Source organism: Colletotrichum fructicola, assembly GCF_000319635.2.
Source record: "Colletotrichum fructicola Nara gc5 chromosome Unknown KSG_Nara_v1_contig02, whole genome shotgun sequence".
NCBI lineage: Eukaryota > Fungi > Ascomycota > Sordariomycetes > Glomerellales > Glomerellaceae > Colletotrichum > Colletotrichum fructicola.
Genome location: NW_027094052.1, coordinates 3065223 through 3081263, shown reverse-complemented (window position 1 = coordinate 3081263; position 16041 = coordinate 3065223). Strand labels below are relative to the sequence as shown.

The following is a 16041-nucleotide window of genomic DNA, read 5'->3' as shown; positions in this document are numbered from 1 at the left end:
CTTTCAATTCCGCGCAAAACATCGGGTTCCGCTGTGGATGCATTGGAGCCCCTACCCCCAAACAGCAAGACGAGACGACGAGGAAGGTTTTTAAGGCTTTCTAGACCCTGGCAAGCAAGTTTCTTGCGGGGGATCATCAGATCAGCTTGATTCGCCTGTTCAGCCGTTCCGCCTTCAATTGGACAGCTTTGGCGAGTCGACAAGGAGCTGGAGAGAGCCTGCCTTCAGCTGCAAGCCACAATATCCGTTTTAGGCCTAAGCCCATGATAGTGTCATTTTTGGGCACCGCTAGACTCCACCACACCGCTAATATGGCAAAACGAATAACACGATATCTGAGTTGTCATCGCCCGAAGGGTGTTATTCGTCTTATTGATGGCATGGCTGTGAATACATGAAGTTCGAGTGAACATCTGGAGTGGTTTTGCTGAACGAAGGTGTCTTTGATGCTGCTGCTGCTTCATCTGATGGGCTGATATCGAGCTGGAGACGAGCTTGGAACGAGCAGCTCCCTTGCTTCAACTGAGCCAACATCACGAGTGGGAATGGTCTCGGAAATAAACGAACCTGGAATGATTGCGTGCCGGTCTGCCTTGCAAGGTTGTGAACTTCCGCGCTATCGCAGCCGTCTGTTCGTACCCGCAGCTCGCGAGGCGGAGTTTCCACATGGTCCAATCAATATACACCGACCTGGCACGAACAAGCAACCAAAGCTACAGCTGCTGGACCCTTGGTGTGTCTCTTCTCTGAGGCTCATTGGTGACAGGAACGCCATGGACATTCGTGTCCCCCGCAGGGCGCGAGCTTCGGCAACTTTTCCCATACAGCCCCGAGTTGGGCTGCCTGGAGGCTGGTTGTATGCGGGTGTGAGTGGGTGTCTCTGGCTCCCTTTTTCCCGCATGCTCTTTTTGAGGGTCCTTTTTATCTGTTCTTCCGCTCGCACCTCGTTCGGTTCTCTCCTTCTGTCATCTTCTCGTTGATACGCGATCCTGAGTTCAGAACCGACGACATGGGCAGATTCATTCGACTAGGAGCTCTTGCTTGCTTGTACCTGGGTGCGGAGTCCAAGGCATTGAGATGGCAAGATGATACCCCAAGCTGGTCTCCTCCTAAGCAGACCATTGCCGCCATGGACATGTTGGAGCTTGGTTTCAGTCCCGCACCGACGGCGGCGCCTGACCCGGGTAACGTTGAGCTCAAGCTGGCCAAGCGTGTAAGAGGGGACGACACTTGTGGTTACATCTCTGGAATATCCAGTAAGTCAGATTTAAGTTAGTCGTGTTTGAAGCATGCATCACTAACCTTTGTCAAGCCGATTCCATTTACTGCGATGTCGGAACATGCGTGATCAACAGCTTCTACTCTGTTGTGGGATGCTGCGGTTCGACCAGCATGTCGGACTGCAAGCTGCCGACTGCCTGTCTCCCATCAAGTTCATCCAGGCTTTACAGCAGCGCAGATACTCTTATGCTGTACTGGTAAGTAGTTGCCAATTGCTCTAAGACGCCAAGAGCACTTGTCTGACAACCCCTTGCAACAGCTCTTCTTCAGGACGGCCAGAGTGCAATACATACGTCTACTCTGATTCCGTCTTTTCCAAGTACACTCTCTTCAACTGCGCCGTCACCGAGGCTCGGATCATTGTCTACGCAAACCCAACAGATACTACTGGCGACGCCACCACTGAAGCGACCACAGCCCCGACCTCTGATCGCACCACCGATGGTTTGTCCCCTATCACCAGCTCCGCCTCTCCGAGCGCGGCCACAACCTCCGCCGCATCAAGCGGCGGGGGCTCCTCCACCCCCATTGGTGCCATTGTCGGCGGCGTCGTCGGAGGTTTGGCAGTCATCGCTCTGATCGCCGTCGGCATCTTCTTCATCCTCCGCAGCAAGAAGAAGAATAACCAGAACAACAACCAGGCCGCCCCGGGCACGTATAACCCGCAACAACCCCCGCCAGGCCAACAGCCGCAGATGTACCAGACGGCCCCGACGCAGCAACAGCAGCCTTCTCCTGGCGGCTACGCGCCCGCGCCCACCACGCCCGGCAACTTCCCGTCCGGCTTCACGCCCGTTGATAACAGGCAGAGCATGCTGAAGCAGCCGTACGACGTCAGCGCAGCGAGCTACGATCACAACAACGGCGTCAGCCCGCCCGCCAGCCCACCTCCCATGAGCCCGTCGCCGACGTACCAGTCCGGTATCCCGGCGTATGCGCAGCAGGGGAGCGGACCTAGTCCGACGCAGGGCGGATATCCCGCGCCACAGCAGCAGCAGCAACAACAGCAGCAGCCGCCGCAACAGTTTTACAACGCGCCGCCGCCAGCCCAAACGCCGCCGCAGCAGCAGCAGCAGACATCGACTACATCCCAGACCCACTACCACCACAACAGCTTCGCTTCTGAGTTGCCTGCTACGAGGGGGGACAGCGAGTTGCGCGAGTTGGCTTGAGCCTTGTCGCCAATGAGGCGAAATGGGGAAAAGTCGGTGTTTTGGATGCGGATGCGATGGATTCTAATGTTTGGAGTTGCTGGGACAGAATGAAATTTGACGGACGGGATATGAAATGGGAACCACTATCATTATCATGTGTAAATGTATACCCAAAGTCTCCTAGCGTAGCTTGGATGGGACTTTTACCATCTCTAATGCAATGCTGGATTGATCAACACGCAATATGCTGGATTACGCTTGAGGTGAAGTACTTCATTTACAAACGGCTCTGTCTGTCCCTGCGCCAAGGGGTATTTGGATTGTCCTCCCGACCCGGGACGAATTGGTCCACGGCCAGCGTGTTGAGGAAGCCCGGATGGACTTGGTCCAGGCTCGTAACGCCACACATTTTCATCGTCGTCTCCAACTCGTCTCGGAGTACTATTCATCCCGTTAGTCGAGATCTTGGCATCACAATGTCGAGGGAAAGACAACTCACTCTCGACGTATCGCTCAACGCCCTCGGCTCCATAGTTGAGCGCATACAGCAACCCCCTCCCGACGCCTACAGCCTTGGCCCCGAGACACAACGCCTTGAAGATGTCGGTACCACGCGAGATGCCCCCGTCGACGTAGACCTCGAGCTTGTCGAACACGTGCGGGCAGTTCTTCTGCAGCTCGAGCAGAACCATGACGGTCGCGGGCGACGTGTCGAGGCTCCGCCCGCCGTGGTTCGAGAGCACGATCGCCTCAACGCCCGCGGCGGCCGCGCGCTCGGCGTCCATCCACGTCTGGATCCCCTTGAGCACGATGGGCATGCCGGGCACGGTGCGCCGCAGCCAGGCGATGTCGGACCAGTTGACGGACGCGTCGATGTAGTCGCCCATGATGCGCCCGATTGCGCCGCCCTTGGCGTCGTTGCCGGCCTTGGCGCCCGAGATGGGGGACGACCCGATGGAGGCGTCGGAGCGCACGCGCTCGTCGGCCTCGCGCTTGCCGGGGATGGGGGCGTCGATAGTTAGGAATAGGGCCTTGGCGCCCTGGGCCTGGGCGGAGCGGATGAGGCGCTCCGAGTTGGCGCGGTTCTTATCGACGTAGAGCTGGAAGAAGACGGGGACGTCGTAGGGCTTCGGCGGGGAGAAGGCGGCGTGCGCGGCGAGGATCTCGGCGAGGGGGAAGGAGGCGCTGACGGAGACGCCCTGGGGGATGCCGGCGGCCTTGCAGCCGCGGCCGAGCTCCTTCTCGCCGTCCGGGTGGAAGAGGCGGGCCATGGCGGTGGGCGGGCAGAAGATGGGGGAGCGCATTGGGTTGGCGAGCATCGTGGTGGAGGTGTCGACCGCGGACACGTCGACGAGCACGCGGGGCCGGAGGCCGATAAGGGAGTAGGCGGAGGCGTTGAGGCGTTTGGTGTGCAGGTCTGTCGCGGCGGAGGAGACGAAGGCCCAGGCTTTCGGGGTGAAGGACGTAGAGGCCGCCTGCTCGAAGTCGTGGGCGCTGATGAGGGTGTCCAGTGATGGTTTTGTGGTTGGCGGTGATGGTGCCTTTTGCCCGCCTTGCCTCTCATGGTTGGAGGAGGTCATGTTGGCCGGCTGGGCGTGCTGGGTCTGCTTCGGTTTGGGCATGGCTGCGCCCGGGGCGAGGACGCCTTTGAGGTGGGCGGCGGGCAGGGTTGACTTTACGAGGTTGGGCCCGTGGACTTCGGAGTAGACGTCCGTCGCGTCTTTGCCGGCGCACTGCAGGATCACGGCGATACCGCCGGGGTGTTCGCGGACGAAGTCGGAAAAGTCCCACACGTTGCCGTCGATGACGAGCCAGATGTCGTTGAGGGTGTTGTGCTTGGATATCTCGGCTGGTGTCAGCGTCGGCGGCATGGTGAGACGTGTAGTTGTTGACGTGAAGGTAGAAACATATTTGTGACGGGCGATGATGATTACATATATGTATGCTCGACCTCGGGCCGGGACCGCTCAGGCGGTTCGTTCGTCTGAGATGCAACGGCGCCGAGGGGTAGTCGAGGTCTCGGGCGGCATTACGCCGAACGGGGTCGGTGTGGGGGAGGATCCCCCCGGGTATCCGGCATCGGGTAGGTAGGTAAGCTGGCAAGGTAGGGGTAAGGTATCCCGCGGGTTCTGATGGGCGGGTTCCCCAGGGGGAACTCACTCGCTAAAAGGATGCACGGACGGCAGCTGGCTGTCATGAATGTAAATCACCGAGACGGCATTGGACGTTCTTTTTTTCGGCTGCAGGGCCGCCAACAGCACTTTATCTTTATTTTTGATTCTCATCCCAGATCACCCCGCCAAGGCCTTCCCGATCAGACTCAGCGCCCTCTCGCTGTGGTTCATCTTGAGCGCGATCTGGCGGCCGGGCTCGCTCATCTTGGCCCACGTCTTTTGCAGGATGCCAATGATCTTGGCCTCGTCAATCTCCTCCTTGCTCTCGAAGTCGTCAAACTGGTCGTCGAGGAAGACCAGACAGGCGACGTCCTCGAGGACCTGCGTCTCCTCGTCCTTGCTCAGGTTCTCCTTGCGGATCAGTGCCGCCACGCGGTCAACGTCCTCGACGGGCAGCGGCGGCTGGATCTCCGCGGACGACGACAACAGCTCGGCCACCTGCGTCGCGGCCTGGGACTTGAGCTTGGCGCGCCAGGTGAGGTAGCCCGGGCGCGTCATTGGGTATGTGTTGCGGGGGATCTCCCATCTAGAAGGGTTGTGTGTGTGAGTTGCAGTGGTTCCTCTTTTTAGATTGTCCCTTGTCTCATGTACTTTGCACATCTCGTCATGGATATTCATGCTTAAATCAATGCGTAATGAAGAAATGGAGAGTGTCTAACCTCCTGAAGTGCTGGGCTCGGCAGGCCAGCTGCAGCACGGGGGGCGCCGCGGGACATCGCACCGCCAGCCAGCGCGTCATTTTGTGGGCATAGTGAAGCTCAAATGTGATATCGGCGGCGGCGGTCGAGGGTCTGGGGTCTTGCTTGTGGGCCTCGTCAATCAGCTCGAGAGCCTTAAGGTAGTTTGGTGGCAGGTCGGGCAGTGCCATCTTGGGTGAGTGAGCAAGATGGTGTGGCTCACTGCTAATCGGGTGTGGTTATTGGGTAGGTGCTGAGAGAGAGAGAGCGATGATGGTTCGTTTCAAACTTCAGTGTGAGAAGTCATGCTCCCTGACAAGGGCAAAAAAAGGCTTCAAAGCCCGGCGGGTGATTGACTATCTGCAACCACTAATAGCGCAGCGCCCCAACCAACTGGAACCCACTCCGTTCCACGCGGGATGAGTAAGCTGGTTCCCTGATTGGGCTGCCGCCGGAGCATCGCCCGTAGCACCACCATTCTTCAGTGAGAGCCTCAAACCGCGCCCCGGACCTTGTCGTTAACATCAGATTGATATGAGCGTCGGGTTGCAAATGCCAGCGAATTCCCACTCAACATCACACTCCGCACGTCGCACAATTAACGCCTATTCTGGAGACTGCCAATATAATGTTGGACACAGCCATTTGGTTGACGCCATCGGCACGCTCCAGTCGCCGGTCTCGCCTGCTCTAGACTCTGGCAGACTTTATTGTACCGTGTGTGTGTTTGGTCCCTTCGTCCCATGTTGTTGTGTCTGACGCCAGCTATTGATGTTTGGCCCCTCTCACCCTCTTTTTTTCTGGTTCTCGATCGCCTCGACGGGTTTGACACTTTGGAGGTCTTAGAGGCCGTATTAATAGAATTGAGGGGCCACTTCCTGGTCTTTGTAGTCGCAGCCGGCTTCGAGTGGTTTGACGGGTTTCTCCCTCAGAATTCACTGCCACAGACGATTTGTTTTTCCGACACTTGCTCTGGACCACTCGTGCGGGTAGATATTTCTGGAGCCGAGTCCGGTTGGGAAGGAGCTCGTTTAGGATCCGTCGCAGTGAGAATCCGATTTTGCTGAACTCTCGGCCGCTCCTTCCTCAGCACCTTCGTCCATCTACTAATCAACCCCACCACCACCATCTCTCCACAACGTTCACTTCCACCTCGACAACTACCACCTCCATCTTCACAACAACAAACAATAGATCGCATCAATTGTTTGGTATAAATTAGGATTCACTCCCTTTCGCTACATAACCCCAGTCCCAAAAATCGGACAACAAAAATTAACCAACCGCAAGTTCATCACCACCCCGCGCTTTCCGGCCTCAGCTCACTAACAATATCCTAGGCCTCCTATCCTTCCCAAAGACATCAATCCACAACATTCCACTACTGCTTTTACCACCTCTTCGCCAAACCTTTCATCTTCTCCTCGCCCTGACTTTTCAGCAACATTCACCATCGCCCGTGCTACTGCAATCACATGTCACTGCTACAATGACGGGCACAAAGGCTGGTGGCTCTCACAGCCATAACCTTACTGTTGTCAAGGACAATGACGACGCTTCTTCAATCACAGCGGTGACAATCGAATCGGACTCTGATGCTAGCAGCACCATTACCCTGGTCGATCTTTTTCCCGACCTTGCCATCTTAGACAGCGACGCTGCCGGCGACACCTCTGCTGAGTCCACTGACGCTACGAGCTCTCAGGTCAGCAGCACCGGTGATGAGCAATCCACAGACGCAGACAACGAGGCCTGCGCCAAGAAGTCAGGCGATGCCAATTCCAGCAAGCAGAAGGGAAAAGCTGTCGAGGTTGAGAGCGAATCCGCAGAGACATCAGCTGCAGAGAGTACCAGTGGAAACGAATCGACATCTGAAGCGACATCATCTGAGGCAGGCACCGAAGAGGCAGCTGCAGCTGATTCCACAACCTCTGGCGAGGCTTCCTCCAGCGAAGTGGCTTCTACGGATGGAGCATCAGATGCCTCGACCAGCGCAAAGCCATCAACCCCAGGCAACTGGACAGACTCGGAGGACGCCTTGATCATCAGCATGAAGGAGGGCGGCGAGACCTGGGCAGCCATTGGAAATGCCATGAACCGAGGGAAGAACGAGGTCAAGAAGCGCTGGCACGTGGTGAAGGCCAACCGGGCCAATTCGACCGAGTCTGGAGGCGATACTCAGACCGACAAGAGCGCAGAGTCAACCGAGGAGAAGGAGCCTGGGCCTACGGCGGAGGAGAAGCAGAGTAAGGGAAAGGAGCTGCAGAATGTCGAAAGCACCAAGCCGAAGAACGCCAAAGATGATGCGACAGGCTGCAAGAAGAAGGGCAAGGAGCAGAAGGTTGCTTGCGACAAGGAGAAAATCAAGGAGCCCAAACAGAAGAAGCAGAAGAAGAAGCCCGTCGTAAAGGAGCCGGTTGCAGAGAAATCCGAGTCTGAAGATGACGACGCAGAGAGCTCGTCCTATCGCGAGCGCATGAATCTACTCCGAGACACGTCGTCTGAGTCCGAGTCGCCTGCTACCAGCGGCGATGACGCAGATGCGCCCGGCTACTACGAGCGGGAGGTTGCTCGCCAGGAGCGATATATTCGTCGACACGTCCACCCTCAACTCTACCCTGTTCCGCCTGCCGCCCGCGCGCCAAGCCCAGCAGACAAAAGGCAGCGCCGGGATGATGCCATCCTCGCGGCCGTGGCTTCGAGACGAGAGGCTACGAAGTGGCTGGAGATGCAGGCCAATTTCTTCAACGTCACTGGCCGTATGGTTCCCCTCCACCTGATCAAGGCGAGATGTGAGGCCGAGGAGGATCGAGGCAAGGCGGCTGGCGTCCGCACTTGGGCTTCTTCTGTCGCAGGAAGCCAGGACTTGCTCGATCCTGAGGAGCAGCCTGAGGTCCCCGAGGATGCTCTCCTGAGCGATGACGACTGACGACTGACTACATTAACACCGCCGCGCGACTGACACGACATTTCGCTTTCATACCTTCTCCTCCACTTATGAGACGATGATTGATGATGACAGCGTTTTTGATATCCGGTTGAGAGGCAATGGGAGGTAATTTTCGTGCAAGTTGTGAGGTGAAAGTCGGGCCAGAAAAGCGATGCTTATTTTAAAGATTGCTTGGGAACACAACGAAGCTGTTGGTTGGGCAAGAACGAACGAACGGGAAAACGGACGTGGGACGTGGGAACAGATTCACATAGATCTGCTTTTTTTCTTTTTTTCTTTTATTTCTTCTCTTGGGGGCGTTTTGGCAGGCCCTTTTGTGTGTATGGGCAAGAACAAGGGTTTTTGAGAAAGGGATATTGGGTTCTGGTTTAATAGGAGTTACGGATAATCACGCCAAATGGAATACCCCCTTTAGTTTCTCTTGCAGCAAGACCAACAAATTGAAGTTGACATGAAGAGTTTGACTGTGAAGTGATGTGCTGTGAACAATTGAACTCTGATGGATGAAAGTTGGGTGACATAGGAACATTGTCACATTCAGCATGACAGGGCCATGTAGGGCTGAGGCATTGAAGAAATTGGGCAAGTTTCCAATTTTCCGGGGAGAAATGTACAATCCACCACCCATTGCGTAGGAACAGGGTATCATGGAACCAGATATTACAACAAGACACACAAAAACCGCTGCCGCCATTGCGCGGACCGCGTCTCCCAAAACCCTCCTCCTTTTTCGGCTACTCTTGCCAGAGTCTGTCCAATATCCAACCAAGTATAAGTACAAGTGTATAGGAGCTTCGAGTATTACCAAGAGCTCGCAATGTTTATTATGTGCAGCCCTCCATCCTGCTTTTGACAGTCAAATGTCTGGGATGGCTGAGACCAAGGCAATCTGCGACTGGCGGGTCATCTCGTCCCCAACACTCAGAGATGGTCAGCCCCATGACAATCTGCCATTTGGGACGCTGAAGCCCCGCCTCTCCTGGTCCGACGTCACGATGGGACGCAATACTCCCTGGCATCGGTGGCTGTATCGTCTCTTCGTCCTCGGCTTGCCGGAAAGCTTCGTCCAAGTGTCGTTGCCAGGGTCATCAACGTTCGTTTGAACATCGGATGGAGATGTTGTGAGGCCAACACTGCTGATGACCTCTCCGTCATTCAAGAAGAAAGTCCGCCATTGGTCATCTTTCAAATGGGGTTCTCCATGCCGGGGGCCATCGTGGTGCCCGGTGGTGCCGGGCTCGGGCACGGCCCTTTGGTCAACGTGTTGTTGCTCGAACCCAGCCCGCGCTTCATCATCTTGCCCAAGACGGTGACCAGCTCACAAGCATCGGCAAACATGTCGTCATCCATACCTTCCGTCGCTTCGTACACTTCGGAGATGGTGTCCTTGGCCAGCTTGCGGCTTCCGTCATAGTCGTGAACGCAGTCGTACAGGAACGCAGAGTACTCCGTCTTGGCCGACAGTCGCAGCGAGTGCGAGCCCCAGAGATGCTCATCGGCCAGCGCAATGGCCTCCTTGAAGTACTTGTGAGCCTCAGGGAGGAAGTCTCGTGGTGGCTCGAGGAAGGCGGCCGGTAAATCCGACCCATTACGAGGAGCGAACCCCGGCGGAGGGTTTACCGGACCGCCCTCGAGAGCATGCGTCGGCTGTATGGAACCTTGCGACGAGTTCCAGTCCTCCCTGGCAATCCCCTTGCCTTTGTCCAGTCTGGGTGGTGTCAGGCCGGCCATTGTGTCGGGGGTCGAAATACCCATTGTCGAAACAGAGGGCTTGTTGTGGAACAGGACAAAAATGTGATAAAACGATGCTCGCAACTTGAGTGCCAAGACGCGAAGCTCAGTGTGATTACCGACCATGGGGATCACATATTGCTGAAGCATGACTAGACCTTCTCGCGAAAGCCATATTATGTGAAAAATGAGGTCGAGGGATTGAGGCGCGCGGGAAGGGTCAGGGCGGCGTTGCTTCTTTGCGACGACGAGCTGCTCTGCGAGGCTGAGTGAGAGACCGAGGATCTTGTAGAGCATAGACGACAGAAGAGGGTTGTCCGTCTCGACGGCCTTGGCCCATTTGCCGAGGAACTTCTGGTCAACCTCGGAAGAAGCCATCGAGGCTTTTGGGATTGATGAGGCGGTTGTTAGGTGGGTCGCGCCCGCCTTGCCTTATCAACGGTGAAGGTTCTCAGATGAGATACTGAAGCGAACACGTCAGGGATAACCAAAACGGGCTGACGGGGTCAGAATCGTCTGCGGAAAACACCAATTCGATCGCGCGATTCAGGAATCAGGTTCAATGAGAAAGCTGATCAAGTCTGAGCGATGGGTGTCGGTTATGATGAGAGTGAGTGAGAAGTCAGTCCCGGGTGGAAGTTGGACGATTGAGCTGGTGATTTCCTGAGTATGCGCCGTCGGGTGTAGTCGTGGCACTCTTGATTAAAAAGCTGTGTGTGTTAGTACCTAATCAGCAGCAAAACAGTCTCATCAATTGAGATGCAGAGGCAAATACTCACGGATATGATACATTACAGTGAGTGAGACGGAAGTTGGTTGGTAAAATAAGGCCGATTGGAGGGATGCTTAAGGCGAAAGACGGCTAGCAAGACACTGAGATAGGCTGAGACTCAAACGGCAAAACGATTACGGAATGGCCTGTTTTCGCAGAGAGCATTGCGATGTTGCCCGTGATTTTGTTCAGCTGTCGTTGTGAGGCCTTATTAGAAGCAACTGCAGGCTGAAGCTGTCAATTGGCCTGCGAGGACAATCCCTGGAGGAAAAACGAGCGTAAGAAGGGACAAGCCGGTCTGGAAGAAAGCGGTGAGAGGCTGGCGCTGGCGTGGCGGAATTAAGAGCCGGACGTTATTGGTGTCGACCAAAGAGAAAAGCGAGGTCGGCTGGGTTGAATCGGGCGGCCGGTGGCAGTTGGAACTGTCGAATTGAAGGGTGACGAGGGGCTGTAGTCGAGCGAGTGCTATGAGGGCATCTCGAGGACGGTCGAAATGTATCGATCGACAGGCGGCAGCAAGGCAGACAGGTTTTGAGATGGGTAGAGGCGATGTAATGTAAGGTAATGTAGGTAGCTGCAGGATATATGTGCCCTAAAGGAGAGGTGCAGACACAGACGCAGGAGGACTGGGGCGTGCGGTCGTATTGTGCATGAACGAGTGTGGGCCTGGGCGAGAGAAGTAAGGTAAGGTAGCTGCGGGCTGGCCGTGGAATCTGAGAGGTCGAGAGTTGCGAATGGAGGCGCTTTCTGGGCACGAGCGCAGCTACAGGCGACAGGTGACTGCGGGTCGACGTACGTAGGCTGACGGTGCTTGGGTTCGGGCGTCGATGAGATGAGATGAGGTGGGAGGCGACGGCGTTGGTGAGTTGAGGTGGTACGGGAGGAGAGAGGGCGAATGAAGTCCAAATTAGACGGTTGGCTGAGGGTGGGAGAGATGCTGCAAGATGAGTTGTCCGACTCTCGGGAGGCTACGTCTGGTAAGGTACCTTCACGCGGCGCGCACCGTGTTAATGGGCAGCCAAGCGCTCTGAGCCTGACGTGGGAAGTGAGGTGGGATAAGCGGAAGACGGCGGCAGGGACGTAGGTAATGCGCAATGTGCCGTTGGATTGGGAAGAAAACGGAAGAAGCGAAAGAGATGGGCGAGATATGCACGAGGCCAGTATTCGTAACATGGTCGTGTAAAGGCCGGGGCTGGGAAAGACATTGGAGGGAGATGACCGGAGCGAAGAGGCAAGTACCTTTCCATGAAAAATCGAACCAGGCAGAGGCAGGCACCTGAGGACGAGGTACCTCGGGCGGGAAAGGCATGCCCATGCCCAGAGCTGGAGCTTGGCCGGGCTCGAAGCTGGCTGGCCTGGGGAGCTGCTGGCCTCCATGAGCTGCTGGCCTCCATGAGCTGCCACTTTTACTGATGCAATGCAGGAATATTCGTGCCGTAGGTCCTGTTTCCCACGAACTGGCCGGGGCTACGGGGGTAAGAAAGATGCGCTAAAATGGGACCCTAAGGCCCGCTTCTGGTAGCATCGGATCCAATTGCCCCAGGCCCCCAGCTGGAGGGGGACTTGGGACCCAAATGACCGCAAAGACACCACCAAGGTGACACTGGCAGTATCCGTACCGCCGTCTGTTCGTCGTCTGCATCCACCGCCTGCCTTCATCCTCGGCATTCTCCTTTTCAAGACCGCTGGCCGAGCAAACAGAACTCTGATTGACATCACCTCATTCATCTGTCATCTATCGCACTTGGCCGTCTTCTCTGTCGCAAATTGCCCCTTGCCGTCCCAACTCCCCATGTGGCAGGCAAACTGACTTTTTGAGCTTCCTTCGTCCGAACCCTAGCATGTTTCTTCTGCCCAAGGATGCATTTGCGCAAACTGACGCCGAGACACGATAGCGCGGCGCTTTCGTTTTGACGCGCGGGATCGAGCCCGAGACAGGCCGACTACCGATCACTCACTCGCTCGCGCTCTTGAGGGTCCGCGGGGTTCTGACAGTCGGCCAGACCAAAGCAGTCGACGGACCACCGACTAGAGAATATCTACTCGGGCACATGGTTCTAACAATTCTTGCCGCAACGGCCAAGATGCAAGCGATGCGGATAATACATGCAAATCAGTTTCAAGAGTGCATGCTTACCCGCCGTCCATCTCATACCACCCGCGGCTGAGACACGAGAAAGATACCATCTCGCTTCTCGCACGCACTTCCGCCTCGGTAGCCGACACGATTGTTGCTTTTCTCTCTCCCTCGCTCGCCAGCAGTCTGAAGGAAGGTCAAATGCACCCACACAGACGCTGCACTGATGGCTTGCCTTGCCGCTGACGAAGTGGTCGATTGTAGTGGCGATGCGAATTCAACGGCGGGGTCATCTGGGTTCAGGAATTCCGAGCGGTACAACGTGGTCGACTGTCGCATTCCGATCCATGATCTATCCCGTCGACCTCGAACACCAACGGGGGGCCCCGTGCGACTGTCACCCCCATCTGGGGGTTTCAGAGCACCAAATCCACCTTCCGAAACAAAACGCTGCTTGAGCAGCGTGGTGTATTCACCGACAGGTTGCACAATTCCTCATGTGCGAGGACAAGACGATGCAGAATGGTCCAAGTTGTTCGTCGAGGAATTAATTTGTGCTCTCTCACAACGGTACGTACGGATACGTCCATTTACCTCACCTGGCTTGACGACCCGCTAACGTTTGGCCGTGGTCCCTGTTTCGTGGCGACCCGGTCGAGCTAATCCTATCCTGCTTTAGTGTCGAGCCTGCTCCATTCTGGCCAACGGGACGCCGCGCGCCTTCTCAAAGCAGGGAACGTCCCTCTGCCCCGAACAAAGTGCATCCCAGCCACCCCATTTTCAGTGTAAGCTGCCTGCTTCAAGAATCTTCCTGATCTCAGCCGCCATCACCGGCCTTCTGCAACGCCTCCCGGAATACCTAATGGTGCCAGCGCATCATTTGACTGCACGGCCACGGCCACGGCCACGATCGCTATCGCTACTACCACGGTCCTCTTAGTCCTCTGAACGTCACGCCTCCGCGAGGCCTCTCAGCACCCTGCCCGTCAGCCCCGCCAATGAGAGCCTAACAGGACCCTTCCACCTCTGTTGGAACTTGTAACGACATTCACTGCCTCAAGTGAGGCAATGCAATAGTCCTCTACCGGTTGAAGCTGTGTACTCTGGGCGATAGAAACTTGGGGGTCCATCTGCTTACTTGCTGAGCCAGCTGCTGGTGCATACGACCCATAGGATGGAAGCCTTGCGGGCCGTCATATCTGCGGCCAAACCCATACCATTCAATCAAGGACCAATGGGTTCTTCGGTGACCCAACCCTCTCGTCGTGGGCTTCCTAGTAATCCACGGTTGTTTGAAGCACGACCTGACGTATGCCGGAGCGGGCAGTAGCCACAAGCAGGAGCCTTGAACTGGCGGTGAAGACACCGTTATCCGAGACTTACACGACGGTTCATCAAACACTCGAACCCCCAAACCAGCTCTTAATTCTGACAGGACATACTTCTTTCGCCTTTGTTGCAAGGATTTACGGGGCCTAGAGATGCTGCGGCCAAAGGCCCTGGGAAAGCCCAACCTGATTTCGAAGTACCCGCCCGCGACCCTTCGAATTTGTATCGCTACACGTCGACATGACTGCATGAAATGCCACCAATGCAGTCGTCAGGCTTGCAGTACGGATGCGTTCATCGACATGCGTTGTCAGTGCTCTCGAAGGGGCAAACAGGCAGTATCAGTCTGAAAGTCACAATGCGGCGCGCCATCGTACAGCACAGTGCAAAGCCACTTCTCCGTCAATCCATCGAAAGCCGACTTGGGCTCCCTCACTCGTCACACGACAGGTCCCAGATCATGGACTGCAGCCCTATCTGTCACGATCAAGTCTCAAACGGACTGGTCTTTCCCGAGATGGTTCAGCTACGGCATTTTCGCTCAGGTCGGTTCAACTTGCCTCACCACTTGCCCAAGCCCATCCCAAGACATCATGACGCCGTTGAGCACTCGGTAAACTGGCACGTGGACGCAACAAGAAGCCAGTGCAACCCCCCGTTTGCCAACTGTCAAGTCCAGGGCTTGGGCAAACGGCTTCCGGAGTAGCTCTGTTCCTGTGCTTTCAAGTGAAAACACACTCAAACCGAACCCACGGACTCGATTTGGATTTCCCCCTGGAACTGTTCCTCGTTCCCAGCCGGAACGGGACGTTGCAGCTCCCGGTCCTGGGAGCTGATTGCTAGATCTCAGAGACCTCGCCGTCTCATTGGGCCTCCTCGTGTTGTCCCTGGCATCCGGGCTTGTGTGCCGGTGAAGGCTTCCTACAGTTTTAAACGATTGTTTGCTAGTGGCAGCGAAGTGACGCCGACGTTATCAGTTTGATGCCCAACAAACATGAGCGGGCATTCCTTCGGTCTCGAAGTGTCTGAGACGATACTACAAATGTGGCGGTCTGACCCGGCGTTGCGTCTTGATTGCTACATTGCAGCGAATGCTCTTTCCGACCAACATATTTACCATCGTTGTTTGCCTCGCGCCAGTCACTCGTTTCAGCCTTTGATCGTTACTACTTTACAAGCTCAGAGACTGCCAATTTCTTTGATTTGGTCACGCGAATCATATTTCCATTCGATACATGACAATTCGCAAAAGGAGTCAAAAATATCCAACGCCATTATCAGAATTTACATCTTTCTCTTATCTGTACGCTCGAAAGATCTGGAGTCTCAGCCAACCTTCAGATTCGATTCTCGATAGCATCCAACAACCACCGAAATGTGCCAATACTACGCTCACGCCTTCACCTGCAAGCATAGCAGCTACACATTCGCGCGCTTCTGTCGACCCGCGAGCTTGATACAGAAACCCTGTAGCAAACGCCAGGTCTGGCAGACGATTCGTCTCGACGATGCCTGCGAAGAATGTCTGACCTGGTTCCCAGACCGGTACCCTTGCCGCCGGCCCCGGTATCAGTGAAGGCAACCTGACTCGGCGTGGCCTTTCGAAGCCAGTGAATGTGCTTGATATTCAACCTGCTGGAAAAGTTCGGCATTCATATTACACACTCTTTCTCAAGCAACGGCCCGTGTCTGAAGGAGTCCTCGACTTCCCCAACACGGCAGTCGTATTACTAGAGCCTCTGTGGACGGACACTTAGATAGAACGGCTGGCTGGTTCAGCTGATGATTACGATTTCGATGATGATGGAAGCGCTGTTTTTTTGGGATCAAGTCTGTTATGTATTACCTTCGAGACCGGCGTATGTGGAACTGTGGATACACAAAACTTGGGATTTG

General features: G+C 55.7%; 5 protein-coding genes across 5 annotated transcripts; 2 read left to right on the top strand and 3 right to left on the bottom strand.

Moving 5' to 3' along the window:
• Positions 1 to 1009: 1009 nt before the first annotated feature.
• On the top strand, positions 1010 to 2453 carry CGGC5_v003602 (uncharacterized protein; the record flags this gene model as incomplete). Its single annotated transcript, XM_032033839.1, has 3 exons — positions 1010 to 1256; positions 1313 to 1478; positions 1541 to 2453. The coding sequence occupies 3 exons, from the start codon at positions 1010 to 1012 to the stop codon at positions 2451 to 2453; spliced, it is 1326 nt and encodes a 441-aa protein (XP_031887098.1).
• Positions 2454 to 2712: 259 nt separating this feature from the next.
• CGGC5_v003601 (Cytochrome b2) lies at positions 2713 to 4306 on the bottom strand (the record flags this gene model as incomplete). The annotated part of the gene is made up of 2 exons (XM_032033840.1): positions 2713 to 2876; positions 2935 to 4306. 2 exons carry the CDS (start codon positions 4304 to 4306, stop codon positions 2713 to 2715), a joined length of 1536 nt encoding a protein of 511 aa, XP_031887095.1.
• A 420-nt stretch (positions 4307 to 4726) lies between these two features.
• On the bottom strand, positions 4727 to 5477 carry CGGC5_v003600 (uncharacterized protein; the record flags this gene model as incomplete). The annotated part of the gene is made up of 2 exons (XM_032033841.1): positions 4727 to 5135; positions 5269 to 5477. 2 exons carry the CDS (start codon positions 5475 to 5477, stop codon positions 4727 to 4729), a joined length of 618 nt encoding a protein of 205 aa, XP_031887096.1.
• Positions 5478 to 6775: 1298 nt separating this feature from the next.
• CGGC5_v003599 (uncharacterized protein) lies at positions 6776 to 8215 on the top strand (the record flags this gene model as incomplete). Its single annotated transcript, XM_032033842.1, has 1 exon — positions 6776 to 8215. The coding sequence occupies one exon, from the start codon at positions 6776 to 6778 to the stop codon at positions 8213 to 8215; it is 1440 nt and encodes a 479-aa protein (XP_031887093.1).
• A 1206-nt stretch (positions 8216 to 9421) lies between these two features.
• Positions 9422 to 10345, bottom strand: CGGC5_v003598 (uncharacterized protein; the record flags this gene model as incomplete). The annotated part of the gene is made up of 1 exon (XM_032033843.1): positions 9422 to 10345. The coding sequence occupies one exon, from the start codon at positions 10343 to 10345 to the stop codon at positions 9422 to 9424; it is 924 nt and encodes a 307-aa protein (XP_031887094.1).
• Between the last annotated feature and the right edge of the window lie 5696 nt (positions 10346 to 16041).